Source organism: Ciconia boyciana, chromosome 1 (assembly GCF_034638445.1).
Source record: "Ciconia boyciana chromosome 1, ASM3463844v1, whole genome shotgun sequence".
Classification (NCBI taxonomy): Eukaryota; Metazoa; Chordata; class Aves; order Ciconiiformes; family Ciconiidae; genus Ciconia; species Ciconia boyciana.
The window spans coordinates 28,566,279-28,581,753 of NC_132934.1; the positions used below are offsets into that span (position 1 = coordinate 28,566,279).

The following is a 15,475-nucleotide window of genomic DNA, read 5'->3' on the forward strand; positions in this document are numbered from 1 at the left end:
AAAAGACAAGTAAGAAGTAGATTATTAGTACTAAAGTATGAGCCAATATGTCCCATATGTATTAAATCTTGATTTTGTGATGCTGTACTGCGATAAGACACTGGGAGTGGAGAAATTATTATATTGGTGTACACAAAAGCAGATCTACATTTTTATGATTCATTACATGCCTTCAAGAGCTCTGGTAGTGACACAGCTATGTATGTGCTACACCACACACACGGCACGCACTCACACACGCAGTCTGGATAATGGGATCCCACTGCTACCAGATGTTAATTCAAAATGCTAAATTCATACTTCTACTCAAATGGGGCGGGGAAATGTATGGGCCTATGGATATATGGGCTGAGACATATGTTAAAAAAACCTAGCCCAAATGTCTTTAATATGTGTCCTTCTCTGGCATAAATACGCAGTAACATCAAACTCTCTCTCTGTTGACAGCATGCCTGCATTTTAGTTCCCAAGGTCACGTGAGCGGGTCCCTTGCCAGCTTCTAGCTTGTCGACAGTTTAAAGAAACAAAACAAAACAAAAAAACAACCCCAAAAATCAACAACCAAACAAACACTAAGCAGCTAACAGGGAAAAACTGTTTTAGGTCACACAGCACTAGCTCAGTCAGTTGGAATGCATTTGGCCATCTTTTCTCTTCCTCCTGTGGAATTCATTCCTCTGGGTACTGTAATGATGGATTTGCCCGTCAAAAGAGCAAATTTTCTTCTTCGCTGGGCAGACTGCAATTTCTGAGGCTCCTTGCCAGTAAACAAGCAGAAACCTTATTTAACCCCTTTATGTTGTGTTCTTTTCTACATAAGAAATACATGTCACGCATATCTGTTTCTTAGAGGTTAAGGAAATATCACATAGTAGAACTGATTGAATGTAGTGCCAGTCCCGTTGCATATGTAAAAATACGAACAGGTACAGAATGCAACATATGCACAAGTATTATATGAAACTAGGCATTTACAGGTCTGGGAAACAGATTTGCCAAAAGGAGAGCTGCATCTAATTTTGTAGTTTGCCTGATACATCCAAGAAATGTAATTTGTACTTTTCACAGTAAATTAATATTAAAATAAATTAATATTTACTGTATCAATAAAGAAAACTAGTTGTTACTAGTTACTTAGATTGCAGTAGCACATAGGAAATACCATTCATGGCCCAGGATCCTACTAAGATGAATGCCATAAAGACATAGAAAAAACAGATGGTCCCTGCTCCAAAGAGCTTGCATAGACTTTGATCCTAGTCACACTTACATGACTGGCAAAGTTTCCACTGTTTTCAGTGAATCAGAGTCCATGATCATCCAATTTCATAGTTTAAAGGTAATTCCCTTCCCTTGTGATTTTCCTTTTTTTACATTTAAAAAAATAGAAAGATACTGAAAGATTTGTGTCTTATTCTAGGAATCAGTAGGTCAAAACTGTCTACAATTTAAATGTGCAGTAGCACTCTGAATGACTCTAGTGAGACCACCTTTAGAACAATAATTTTAGAACTCAAACATTTGTCCTAAGTGTCTGCATCTTACAAAAATAATTGAAAGGAAATTATAAAAAGCAGACAAAAATTTTTTTCAGAAAGGATCTGATCCTATTGACTGCAGCAGAATTTTTTGCTGAAAAAAGGACTTGTGAGCTCCAAAGTAAACCTACTCCATTATAACTTCCCATTCTTCCCCATATGTTTCCTCTTGTGTTTGGATTAATAACTATCATTTTATTTCTATGCTTAGTTTAGGTCCCGCTTTGTGCCACCTAAGGCTCCAGAAAGTCTCTGTACAAACAGGTAATAACAACAATGATGACTGATAATATTTCTTTTAAAATAGTCAATATTATTTGAATTTCCATCCCAACAAACAGCGATAGAGATATATCTGTAAACAGAGGCTTAGGCTTAAATTTAAAGTTTATAGGTTCAATAGTGACATTGGGAATGATAATAAAAATGGCATTAATATCTCATGTGTGGTGTAGCTGCCTCACCTCTATATTTAGCTCGCTGTTGGATTTCAGGAGATCGCTGGGAACTGTACACAGAATTGATTCCGACTGCAGGAGGAGGTTTTCGCAGCTTTTATTTCCAACTTTTAGCACCTCTCCTTTAACAGCTTCTGAATCAATATAATTTCCCTTGGAAAAAAAAATCAATTTCATATTACATAACCATCTCATAAAAGTTAAGGAGAAGTCCTTTTATTACCTTGGAAAATGTTTTTAACGGAAAAACAATTGTGAAATAAAAGACTAATGTAAATTTACATTGCCCTGTCAATATGCATGTATCAAGTTTTTCATGTAAATGGGAGTTTGACAGACAGGCCAGAGGGGGATGATAAATTTTACGGATAATATCTGCTGTCACTAATAGTCATACAGCCCATACAGACTTCTAAAAATGTAAATGTCCAAGGGATAAATTCTGTCGGTCCTGTTTAGATTTTTGCATAATTTGCACAAGAAAGGAAGCATTATGTGACCTTCTTGTTTATACAAAACTGGCATTATATTATCCACAAACTAAAGGCATCTCAAACATTTTGTTTTGCAAGTGGTTATAGTAGCAGGAGTGAAGCTTTCAAAAAAGAACTAATTAATTATAATCATAAAAATGCACAAATCTGTTACAAAATCACATTCCACAGACCAAAGAGGAAAAAACCCTGCTAAAGATGACAGCATGAAAAGTGCAATCCCTACTCAGAGAACCTGCTTTCACATCCCAGACTTGGATGAAATATTATTCCTTCTGGTATTGTGATAGTAGTGTCCAAAGGCCAAGTTCAGGATCTTTTGTGCTGAGGAGGGCATCAGTATTTAAGAAGCTGCTGTACCCTGTGTATAGCCCAGCTTAGGATAAGCTGAGAGAACAGGCATATTAATCAGGAGTAAAAGGGCAGAAGGGAGGACGGGGAGTAACACTAATACAGGCTATTTATGTGGGCTGGATCTGGGAGTTTCTCATGAGAAGGGAGGAAGGTGTCATGGCTGACACTGCTATGAGGCCTCATACACTGGGAAGAAAACAAGAATCCTATTCTGAGGGGCAAAAAAACTTTAGAGAGATGGGAATAATTTGCGTGAAGGTCTAGAAGCAGTAGAAGGACCACAAACCAAGGTGTGGAAATTTTGAGGTTGGTGTCAGAAGAATTTGTGAGGTTCCTAAGCAGAGCGAGTTGACTTGGGAAGAATGAAGAGTTACTGCAGCTGCACAGCTTCCATTTCAGCTTGCTCAGAAATACCAGGGTTTCCATATTGCACTCTCTTGGACCCGACATTGAGAAAAACATAATTTTCTATGCGATGTGGAAGAAGATTGAAAATAGAGTGACCTATAAATAGACAAGAAGAGTTTCTTAAGATTGTCTCATAAAGAATGTGTTGTACTGGCTTAGGAATAGACAATTTGGTATGTCTTGTCATACTCTTAGTTTTAGGGCAGATGTGCCAGATGACAGCCAAGATCTCAGATGTGATGTGTAACATGAAATGACAATTGTGCTACTTATTTCTTTAGTGGAAGATTTCTATTTATAAATACAACTCAGTCACCTAGTGGCCCATTCCTAGGCCTCCTCTGGAAGGACACACAGAGTCCCCGTGCCAGCTTGGTGCACAAGCACAATCCCAGACCAGTCCAGGCCTTCTGGGCAGACTGACGTAAGAAGCTGTTTCCTTCCTTATTTATTTGTTGGTTTTTTTTCACAGCTAGGACACACTAGGCTGTCAGCAGGCCAGCTTGCAGGTGGCTCCTGCGGGAGGCAGCAAGTAGACTCTGTCCTCCTGAGCAGACTCAGGTCTTTGGTCATCCCCAACAGCGAATCACCAGAATTTCTCCTCCCCCGAGAGCTTTCTGTGTTCGTGGGAGACAAGCGCACTTCTGAAGTGGTGTCTTCACGGTGTCGAAGCAGAGAAGTGCCTCCAGCCACTCTGCCATGACCCCTCTGACTGGGGCATGGTGGGCACTGAGAGACTCCAAAGAGCCACATACTTGGCAGAGGAAGAGAGTGATGATGTCGGACCTTGCGAGGCTTGGTAGTGTGGAAGACAAAAGGGCTGGCACTGAAGAGAAGAAGGGCTGGCATTTGTGGCACACAGTGCCCTGACTGTGTTTTAGATAGAAGACTTAATGTTTTCTTGTGTGTAACATTTTCTTACAAAAACATCTTATGGTCATCAGGGGAAACCAAACAGAACCTTTCAATTGCTACCCACCATCATTTGATGAAAGCCAAATGACACACTAGATTAGTCTGATTGAAAAACTTGTGATAAAAGCTCCCTCCGCCCCTCTGAAACTAATTAAGAAAAAGATAAAAGAACTTTGGTTTGGTAGAACAGACTGTTCACTGAAGCAAGCTGCCATTTAATTTCATGCTGAGCTTGCTTAATTACTGCACAAAATATGACCATGAGGCATGTAAACTTATGTGCCTGTATTTTTGAATGCGGGTACGGGATGAGGGAAAAGTGTTGCCAATATGGCTTGTAATGATCTTTTGGCTCCCGACTATAATTTCTGAAAGTCGCCTCAGTGTTTTGATAGAAGCATCCCACTATAACTAATTCTATTTAGAGGAAGATGTTAAATTGGTGCTTGTTCATGCTTTGTTCTAGGAGACCAGCTTTCACTAATGTTATTCTCCAGTTGGTTGCTGGGAAATAACCAGAGCATAATGCTTAGGTATACATCTGCCTTGGGTGCCATGACTACAGGTGACATCAATACTACAAAATTGTGACTTTGGTCAGTTGTCAGTGGAACAGTCCTCAGCCAGCCTTTCTCATCTGAATGGCTTCTTCCCAGCGATAAACAGCACTAGAGACTTCTCCTTCAGGGAGAATAAAAGGTTCGTAAAAGAAAGAAGAGAGTTAAAAAAACAACTAATTTTTAACCCTCAGTCTCTGGGAATATTATGGAGCAAGTCCTCGTGGAAGCATTTCCAGGCACAGCAAGGACAAGAACATGATTGGGAACAGCCAGCACAGGTTTCCCAAGGGTGGATTTTGCCTGAGCAGCCTGATTGCCTTCTATGCAGAGATGACTGGCTCTGTAGATGAAGGGAGAGCACTGGACAACATTTACCTTGATTTTAGCAAGGTTTGCAACACAATCTCTCCTAGCAATGGAAACAAATTGGGATGATAGGGACTGGACGGATGGACTATAAGGTGGGTGAAAGACTGACTGGCCATCAGCTCAAATCGTAGAAGTCTAACATGGGGCATTTGTCAATGGCTAATACTGGGACCAATACTGCTTAAAATCTTCACTGACAACTGGGACAAAGGGACAGGATGCACTGTCCTTGCGCTTTCAGATGACATCAAATTTAGGAAAATGACTGCTATACTGGACCACAAGGTGAAATGAGACAGCAGTGTGCCATTGTAGTGATGAAGGCTCAGCACATACTTTAGCAGCAGCAAAGCCAGTAGATTGAAAGTGATTGTTCTCCTCTGCTCAGCACTTGTGAGGCCACACCTGGAGAACTGTGTCAAGTTTTGAACCCCACAGAACAAGAGGGGTACTGACAACTGGATGAAGTACAGCAGAAGGCCACTGAGCTAGGAAGGGAGCTGAAGCACAGGATGCACAATGCAGGGCTAGTGGAGCTGGGGTTTTTAAAGCTGTAAAATCTCCACTCTTGGAGATTTTCAAAACTCATCTAGACAAGGCCATAGGCAACTTGACCTAATTTTTAACTTAGCCCTGTTTTGAGCAAGGGAGTTAGACTACAAAGACCTCTAGAGATTCCTTGCAATCTAAGTTATTCTATGATTCTTCTCAAATTAGTCTTCTTTCCAACTGGTTGATATGCATGACCTGGAAAATACTGGAAAACACTGCTGTCACTGCACAGAGGCACTGAGCCATGTAGCAGCTATATATTCCCAGCTCTCTGTTGACCCGCACACCAGAATTCTTTCTAGCGTTTCTCCATAACTGAATAGGAGAATTGCTCTGCATTGAGGAAGGGGTGTTTGTATGGCCACAAGTTCCAAGTAGAAAAACTAAACAAAAAAATAAAAATCAGACTGATTATTCTTTGGAATTTTCCCAAAACACTTTGTGGAGACAGATCAATATTCAGAGAGTTTGACTGGAACCCAGCATGGCTGACAGAGGCTCGAAGATAACTCCCTCTGATTTCCTGCAGCTCAGGTGCTGGCCCACTGGCCCATCTTGGAGTCAAAGACCTCAGGGCTTCCAGATTTCATGGCTGTCATAGGGGAAAAGAGTTTTGGCTTACAGAGCTATGGAACAGCTACACAAAGAGATGACCACAGCATTAAGGCTGATTCTTTTCTGTAAAGCATTTTTTATAGATTATATTCTATATAAATTATAGATATTCTATATAAATTACATGTACATGATAATGCATTTTCATAGACATTCATCGTAAATTAGAAATGCCTGTATTTATACTGTTTCTATTTGATACTGTAACTCAGAAAAGCACTAGATTTCAAGAAATTGGTCTCTCGCAAAATGGATTTAACTTTCTCTGCAGCACTCTAGTAGAGAGCAGTCTGTGCCTGTGAGGGGCCCGAATTCCTAAGAGATGTTTCTCAGTGCTGTGTAGGCTATTCTCAGTGCTCTTTTAACAGGCACTCAGCATCAACTTTGCATTTTTCATGGATCCGTAAATATTTAGGCTACAGTGGTGACTGATCCTCATGAGTGACTTGGTGCAGAGGCCAGAGTTTCCTTCAGCTCTAGAGGGCCAAAGCCACTAGGCCACTTTCTAAAGGCAACTCCATATCTTTTGTGAGGAAGGACACAAAACCACATGATCATAAGAGCCGGGACTCGCGCGCAGACCACACACTTCAGGCTCTGGGCTGCTGGCCATGTTTAATCCTGAACTGGTGACGCAGCTCATCGCAATTGGAAGCTGACGCAGTGTGGTCCTCCCACGAGGATGAGGAAAGCCCCTCTCCCACCCCACCTGATGCCAACAACCACCCTGGTACATCGGTTTTCAGCTCTGCATCTTTTAAGTTGTGACAGCTGGGGGCTCGGGTGAATGCAGTACTGAACACACTGCTCTCTCTGCCCTTGCTTCCTTGGGGCTTCCTTTATTTCATCAAAATGTCTGTTCCATGCTACACTGCTGATTTGCGCTTGCGAATAATTGAAAAATGTATTTAAACATTTCGTACCTTAATTTCCAGAACATTTTGGTTGCCTCTTGAGATGAACACTGGCTTTTCAAAATGCTTAAATACAGGATTATTTACATAATGAAAATCAAAGTACAAAGAGCTGACACCATCAAAAATAAAGAACACTTTGGTTGCAAAGGGTGTTTGAAGATTGAAGGCTTTCAGTGAAGGAGTTGTACAGCAGATTATCTCTGAGCTAGAGCGGTGGCTACATGCCTATAAGAAAGAAAGAAAGAGGTAATTGGAGTAAGTACGTGCATAGGAAGTCACTCATGAACATAACTGTTCTTGAACAATACACATATATTGAAAAAATAAACACCAGAGGTCTTGTTCTTTAACCAAAGCAAAATCCTGATCAGTGCTACACATCGTTTATTTGGAGCTGGGAGAAAAGTATAAAAACTTCATGTCAATGGTGTTTGCACTCTTGTTGAGGAAATGTTCAAGTAAACAAGCTTCCTGGCCTGATTGTTCACAGCACTTTTAAAGTAAATATTTTGCAGATAATTAATGGAAAATTATTTCCAAAGCCAAGGACCATCAGGAGGCTATCCTGATGTACTGAGCTGTACTGGGACACAAAGCAGCCATAATTCAGTTTATCCAGCTTATGCCACCATGACTGCCGCATGGATTTCTCTTCCTTTTATACTACCAAAGCAATAGCAAGGGACCAGAGGCGAAGGTAAAAATAGGGCCAATGAATCTGACTGAAATAGTGGAAAACAAAAGTAAAGCACCACTTATCCACAGCGTAGCTAAGCCACCATGTTTCCAGAGAGGCACTACGGATGCTGTGAGAAAGCACTTTAAAGCCAAAGCCACTATGGGATTCTGGGCCACAAAAGCTCAGCAAAGTGTATCTTCTTTCTAAAAATGTATGTGCAAGGCCCTAGACGTGCAGCATTTGGTGCTTAGGTACACAGGTGTCATGCAAGTCCCTCCTGGGAGTGTTGACTGCGGGACGTGCTTCACGCTGTATCTCCTTGGACCAGCGGGGATGAGATGTTTGCCCCTCACTGCAGTGCAGGATCTGCCTGACAACAGGCACAAAGCCACATTTGCCCCTCTCTCTGCCGTTATTCCTCGTGAGGGCCTGCTCTGGAGGTGCTTCCTGGGGGAAAGCTGCTGGTGCACCCTACACTCCAGAAGACCTTCCAGAGCATGCTTTGTGCTGTGGGGGTGCGATCCAGTGTGAAATGTCTGGCCAGGGTCCCTTCCTCTATCCCACACCGCCTTGACACAGGACTCATGAGACAGACAAGACAGATCCAGGTGCTTCCTAAAAGGATTGCTGTGTTGCAAGCAAGGACAGCGGGGATTTGCAGGCAGCCTGATCTGAAGTTGAGTTTAGACAGTTTGCAGGGATAATATGAATCCTTGCAGATGGGATTCATCCAGCCTGCATCCAGACACCTGCATTAGAGTTAGTTGTCTAAACTGCCTTTATAGTCAACAGAGGGAAACAGGCTCACCTAGAGTGGGATTCATCTGATCCATTTTAGACAACAGCTTTAATTAGATTAACGGCGCTCTAGAAGGGTCAACCTCTCTCTCTTGACTGTGAAGGTTTCTACATGACTAATTTGATTATAATGTCAACAGCACATCTACAAGCATTGATGGGAGGCTTGGTGGGTGCTGGGCAGCATCATGCAAACCGCAGAGTGGCTTGTTTGTGACTGTATCGTGTACTCCCTTCACTGTGCCTCCCTTTCATGCTGCCTACCATGGATATGGTTGAAGGACTTCTGGCACAGAGTTGCTTCAGCTCCACAGAAGTATTCCTTTTCCAACTGTATAAACCTTCTGTAAGTAGTTCCCTGTACACTGTGCCCTGACAGCAGAGATTACACTTTTTTTTTTATAAATAGAGTGACTGACATGTGGTCTGGTAAGAATGGAGCTTAGCTCCTAGTCATCATAAATCTTACATTTGTTCTACAAGAAATTACCCTGGAAAACCAACAGTGCTGTTGAATACCTTTGCGCATCTAGAGAAGGCCAAAAAAAATATATTTTTCTGTTTTGTTTTTCAAATTAAATAGGTTCTCATTATAAAATGCTGCCTGAAGGAGCTGTGAAATTAGTTTACATTTGTCTCTAATATGCTAAATTAATGCAATGTAATTTTGCTGTTTCAAATCAGTGACATAACCATTCAAGCTATATCAGTTATATACTCACATTAGCTTGAAAAGTGGGATTAAATTAGCTATCTACAAATCAGCACTTTTTCCTATCACCACAGCAATTCATGTTTCTGTGCATAATATTGTGAAATCTTGAATCTGCCAAGGGAAACATTTTCAACGCTCTGAAACTGAGCACTAGAGTTTTAGAGCTCTACTACAAGGGTTACAAGTCTGTGAGCTGTGAGTTCGGCACTCAGTTAAATAACTTGGTGCAGCTCTCAGTGATGCTAATGGGACTTGAACCTGTGTAACTAACAGCCCATTTAGATTCTTAGCACAAATACAGAAATATTTGTGCATCCCCCATGACAACAAGATAATCTGTGTGACACAAGACAAGGCAGAATTTCACTCCATTTGCTTACAGTATCAGACTGTTCTTCCTCTTTTGAATACCTTGTTATACACCATTTACCATATCTCAGGCTTTGTTATATCACATGGATCTAGAAATTCATTCGAATCAGTATGGTAATAATAAGATACATCGTTAGTATAATGTATGATCAAGCCATACTTTTCCATGATATATGAATAATCGTAAAGATATCTATCATATTGTGTCGATTCTAAAAAGGGATTACTAAAATATATACAATTATAAAACCAAAAATGTCCCAGGTAATCATTATATTTATTTGATTAATGTAAATTCATTAGACTTTTTATCTACTGTAGAGTAGTGATGTCCCTTAAATGAATAGCAGTGGTATTCATAACTTTGTTTGTGGCTATCTATTAGAATCAGATACTTTACTTTATCAGGCTGGTCTCTGAAGAAGAAGCTCTCAGAAAATGATAAAAATCTAATAATACTCTTTGGAGGGGATGCAATGTGACTGATTGGTAAGGTCAAGAAAAATCCTATTTGCAATGCCCTTATTGGTACATGATTTGACATGACATTTTTACCTTGAAATTGGTTTTAGCAATTGAAGAATATGACGGTTTAGTTTTCAAGGAATATTGGATTGAGGATCTATAAGAAAAAAACTCTAATTCAATCTATTGCCTTCTCAATTAAGATACTGCCTATCACCCAGCACCTTTAACTTTTATTTAATTAGGCTTTAAAGTACATTCACTTTAAAAGCTAAGCCTACATTATTCTTGTGACTATAATCTACATCTGAAGACAATAAGGAAGAAAAGATGTAGAAATTATGGTGCATTTCACAAGCATAAGTAAATACTATACCCCAAAGGGAATAATAATCCATTGCACAATGCATATGACTCATCACTTAAAGGTATGTATTCTTGTTTCATTTGTAAAATATGACCCTTGAGGCAATTAATTCAAACCTGACCTACAGAATCTGAACTTCAGTGCCCAATTCAATTTTTTTTCATCTGATAGAACAACAGGAAAAGTATGAGGGAGGATCTCTGAGCTCCAGAGGTCTCCCAGCAGCTGACCCAGATAAGAGAGGGGCAGTTGGATGTGTATTACAGGATCTGTAGCAGTCAGAAGGGAGAAAAGGGCCAATTTGTCCTTTCATAAAAAGTAAACTTTTGGAGTTCCAGTGAGGAATGAAAGATGAATGAGGTTAAAGACAGACCAGGAGACTCTCCAACCGTCTTTGCCAAAGGGTGATTTCTCAATATGAAGAGATGAGAATTCAGGTCCAGCTTGAGGAAAGCCTATTCAGAAGGCTTTTCTGTGTAGGTGAGAAACTGAGCAGTGACACTCAGGCAGGGTAACTTGAAGATTTTTCAGAAAACTCATTGGCTTTTGCTGCCATTTCAGTTAGTGCAATGAATGGCCCTAATGGGTCAGTAGCATTTTTATTCTAGTTGTCTTCTTGGATGAAGGCATGGGAGATGATACTTCCAGTCTATCAGATCATTGGACCAGAAGGTAGAGTAAAACCTCTCTTGCTCCTGGGTCTGAGAGCCAGCCCTTTGCACAACACGACCAATATTGTCTGGGAGTTTAAATTCCTCCCTGGGCTTGGCATGGTCAAAGTACCTGCTAGCACCACATCCCTGACACCCCGGTGATTTCACAGCGTGGGCTTTTCCCTGACACCTGCAGGTTTCTGCTTCACTCTTTCCTTGCCAGGGATGTGCATGAGATGCAGATTTGGCACAGAAAGAAAGGTCAATGGTTTCCATTTGTGAGGGAAACTCTTTTCTGGGCTTCTGTGACAGCTTTATGCCACAGAGTCAACACAGATAGAGACTCCAACCCTGAGTGTCTTCGGATAGGTAGTCAGGAATATTTTCAATAATCACATGCTCACCATCCACAGTTTCCAGGGAATGTCTTCTATCATTATTTAATACATCTAATGAAGACACTCGCAGGTGAATTCTAGGCATTTTGATGAATATTATGAGTATGGATTGTTCACGGACTTGTAAACATTGAAGGAACTGAACGGTATTTTGAAATTCTCCTGTAATACAGCAGGAAATGGCAGCTAGCAGGGAGCAATTAAGAAATGCTAAAGATCATTCAAGAGACTACTTACTGAAGAGATAATTAAAAGTCTGTGGAAAGAGATGATCTTGTATAGCTACAGGGTCAGTTGTTGAAGGTCATGCATTAAAAGGTGCTTCTCTCTAATTTTTCAACCTTGCATATATTGGGAGATTCATGGTTAGAAGAGATTAAGCAGTGGGAATATACATCCAAAGTAGTTAATGGATGGAATATTAAAAATGCTACAGCAAAGGATCCCCGAATGACCACTTGTTCACTATAGGGGAATCAATGCGAAGTACAGGTTTTCAAAGAGAAAATATTGGCCTCAAGTGCTTCAAAAGCAGAAGAATCATCTAGCATGACTTCATCTAGCAGAGGTTAGAAGACACTTATTTTGTAAACAGGCTCGTGATCAAACACCATTCCAAACTGTGCAAAGCTTTTTTACAAGCACAATGCAAAGTGAAAGGAAGGAATGAGCTGCTTCCCTCCTTGTGCACCCCACACAGGAACTGGACGTATGAGCAGAAGTGAGAGGGTTTGTGTATCCTTATGCATTATCTAGAGCTGTTGGGAATTTATGCAGCACTGCCTAAATTCACATTTTTTGTTCCTAGTCAGAACAAATGGTCAAAAGAACTCATGAAATAGAAATTAAAAAAGAAACATATTGCAAGTATTGAAACATGGTTCAATAACTCTAGAACATTTTTTTCATTCGTTGAAATACCGAATTTCAAGAAGGCAAAATGTATTATTTTGATAGTGTTAACATAGAATGTAATATAAACACAACTAGTGTGAACACAGTATTGAATAATTTTAAGGAAATTTAAATAAATATGAAATGAAAATGATAAAGTTGAAACAAGGCATTTTTGCCTTATAGAAGAAAAAGTTTCAGAAATACTGAACTTCAAGCATGAAAGCTGAAAAGCTCAACTTAAATGTTTCTTCTATAGGGGGATGGCATATTGCCCCCAAAACTTTTCAGTCTCAGTGAAACTGCATTTCTTACAGGGAATTGTTCCAGAAAAACTCTTTTACCAGTTGTACCGCTCATCTCTTCCACTGGGATGGAAAGAAACAGGTAGAGAAGAGCAAACGCCCCAGGGCACATCAGCTGGCTCTGCTCCCTGAGGCTTGGGATGCAGAGCATCCCCAACAGCTCCTACTGCTTACAAAAGTGACCCTCCACTCACACTGTGACTCCATCAGGGCTCTAGGCCATCATTAAGCCCAAGGGATTGAATTAAGGGTCTGGGGACAGATAGCTGGCAGGAAAAGGTGAGACCTCTTTTAAATCAGGCACCACCAGTTTTAGGCAAATGGGAGAGGGTCTGGGAGGTGGCAGAAAGAAGGAGCAGAGCTCTAGGAAACACTTATCAGGAGAATTTGGAGTGGTTTGGTTTGTTTTAACTGGAAAAGAGAAAAGCTGAATCATAATGTAGTGCAAATATGTAAAATTAGCAGGAGAGGCTGGTAATCTGTTGTTTGTGTCCACTGAGGGTTAAACAAGAAGATAGCTAATTAGCAGCTAGGATTTGGGTTAATTATTAGAAAGAAGTCTTTCCAAACCACTAGGTAAGCAGGTAGAGCAGCTCTCTCCAAAGTTTGTTTAAGCAAGGTTGTGAAATTTCTTTCACAAGGAGCTTTAATAACAGCCTAGGCAAATATCTGTCAGGCAGTGGTCTGCATACATTTGCTCCTGCCGCAGGGAAGCGGGCCAGGCTAGGTCTTTGTGGTCCCTCCCAGCTGTACTTTCCTTTGATGCTTTGGGATGTGTTTCAGTGCTGGCTTTGGTTTTCCCAAGAGCCAGAGTTTCTGAATGCTGACAAAAGCAGCTTCTTGGAGTAGGCTGGTGAGAGAAAACTGAACAGAAAAAGGGCTTAAATAACAATTAAAAAAATGACTCAGCTCTCCTCTCCCAAACCAAGGAAGAAAAAAGATATATAACTTCAGCTACAGGACTTCTTGATCATTTTGGTTTTGTATTGTACTGTTTGTCTGGGTTTGGTCTATTCAGGACCACAACCTGTTTTATCCTTTATAAATGGGATAGCTGGTCATTACAGTGCTCTGGATCCCTGCTGGAAATAGTTCCTCATCATTGTTTATTTTTGTAATGACTGGATGAAAGTTTGGGTTTTTGGCGTATCGCTCATGCATAGGGCCCAGAATCTCCAGCACAGGATGGGGCAGGCTGCAGCCATGGGCATCCTCTGCCAGCAATTTCCTCAGTTACACAGTGCAATCTTGTTTTGCCACTTATAAATCTTTCCCTTCTCCCTGAGAACTAATATCCTTCCTTGAGAAACAAGCTCAAGGCAAAGACTATTGGCAGAACAAAAGGCAAGCAGAGCTGGGCTGCCACAGAGGCAGGGAAAGCCACCGAGTGCCAGAAGCCTTTAATTTCAATAGAGCAAAATATATTACTTGGGCAGTGTCAAAGTATAAAACACTCTGGATTATAAACTGTTTGAGGTTATATTCCACCCTTTGTGCAGGGAGGATGAACTTGTGTACAGCTGCTTTTACACTGGGGCAGATTCTTAGAGATCAGCAGTGGTAGGGGACAGATACCCTTATGGAAAAGGAGGGTCAGACCTGCCTCTTCTTGTGTGTTGGCAAATACCACACACACTGCAAGGTGTGAAAAGAAAAAAATTAAGGGAGATAAATCTGACTGTCTATGTCCATGCCTTTTTTCAATAGCAGGTTAAAAGGCAGGATGGCAGCAAACCACTGCTCAAAGGAAAGGTTGCTCCCCAATATTTGGGAGAGTAAACTCTACAGTGTTCATTGCCTGGAGTTGCCAGTCACTTTTGGACAGTGGATTTAGTTCTTTAAAACTTCGGATCCTTTCAAATCTGTTCAAATTCTGAGGAAGTCCCAAATATTTGACAAGCAAGGTATGCAGAATCAGGGCCTGAAGAGAAGCAATACTGCATATTCTCACAGGGGAACAGAGAAAGCAAGTGAATGATCTTTACTTCAAAAGAAAGACTGCTCAAATCCACACAAAGCAAAATCTAAAGAGCTGATTTCAGCAATGATGTTTTCTTTGGAAATCTTTTGTACTTAGAAATAATCATGCTCAGATTACTCAAAACCTACTAAATCTTGAGTTTGGTTGATTTCACTGAAGTGTTTTGCTTTCTGACTCATGGGTAAAGTGTCTTTTTGATAACATTGAACTCTGCGTTTCATTGCAGGGGCACTGATTTTCAGATTAAAATCTGAACCCATTAAATTACAAGCCACGATTACATCCAGCTGAAATTCAGGTCCCGACACTCATAATATTATACAAATTAGGATCATGAAGAATATTATGACCTTGAAGCTATAAAAGACTGCAAATTTGCAGACATACCATTTAAAAAGCTTTGAGCAAACCTAGGTCTAATACTTAGAATTCAATACAGGAAATAGTGTATGATGATCATTAGAAATAAGCTGAGAATATGAGCAGTAACGTAGCATGTCATAAAGAGTGTAGGTCAATTTAGCTTCAGTTAGGCTAAACAGACCTTACAGGATAAGAAAATGTTGGAGGTGCAAGACAAATGTGTAGGCAAAAGCTTACAGGAAACAGTTCCAGTACAACTAGCCAACAAATGTCATCTTTGCCTTGTAAAAATTAAAGTAGACCAC

At 40.5% G+C, this 15,475-nt stretch overlaps 1 protein-coding gene across 9 annotated transcripts in view; it reads right to left on the bottom strand.

Annotated features, from left to right (window-relative positions):
* MET (MET proto-oncogene, receptor tyrosine kinase) overlaps positions 1-15,475 on the bottom strand; it is a 136,034-nt gene that overhangs the window by 14,781 nt on the left and 105,778 nt on the right. For all 9 annotated transcript variants that reach the window (XM_072861458.1, XM_072861494.1, XM_072861504.1 and 6 more), the window contains 2 exons: positions 7,187-7,405; positions 2,003-2,149 (listed from right to left, as the gene is read on the bottom strand). In XM_072861458.1, coding sequence (XP_072717559.1) covers positions 2,003-2,149; positions 7,187-7,405 — 366 coding nt within the window. The remainder of the gene's footprint in view (positions 1-2,002; positions 2,150-7,186; positions 7,406-15,475) is intronic.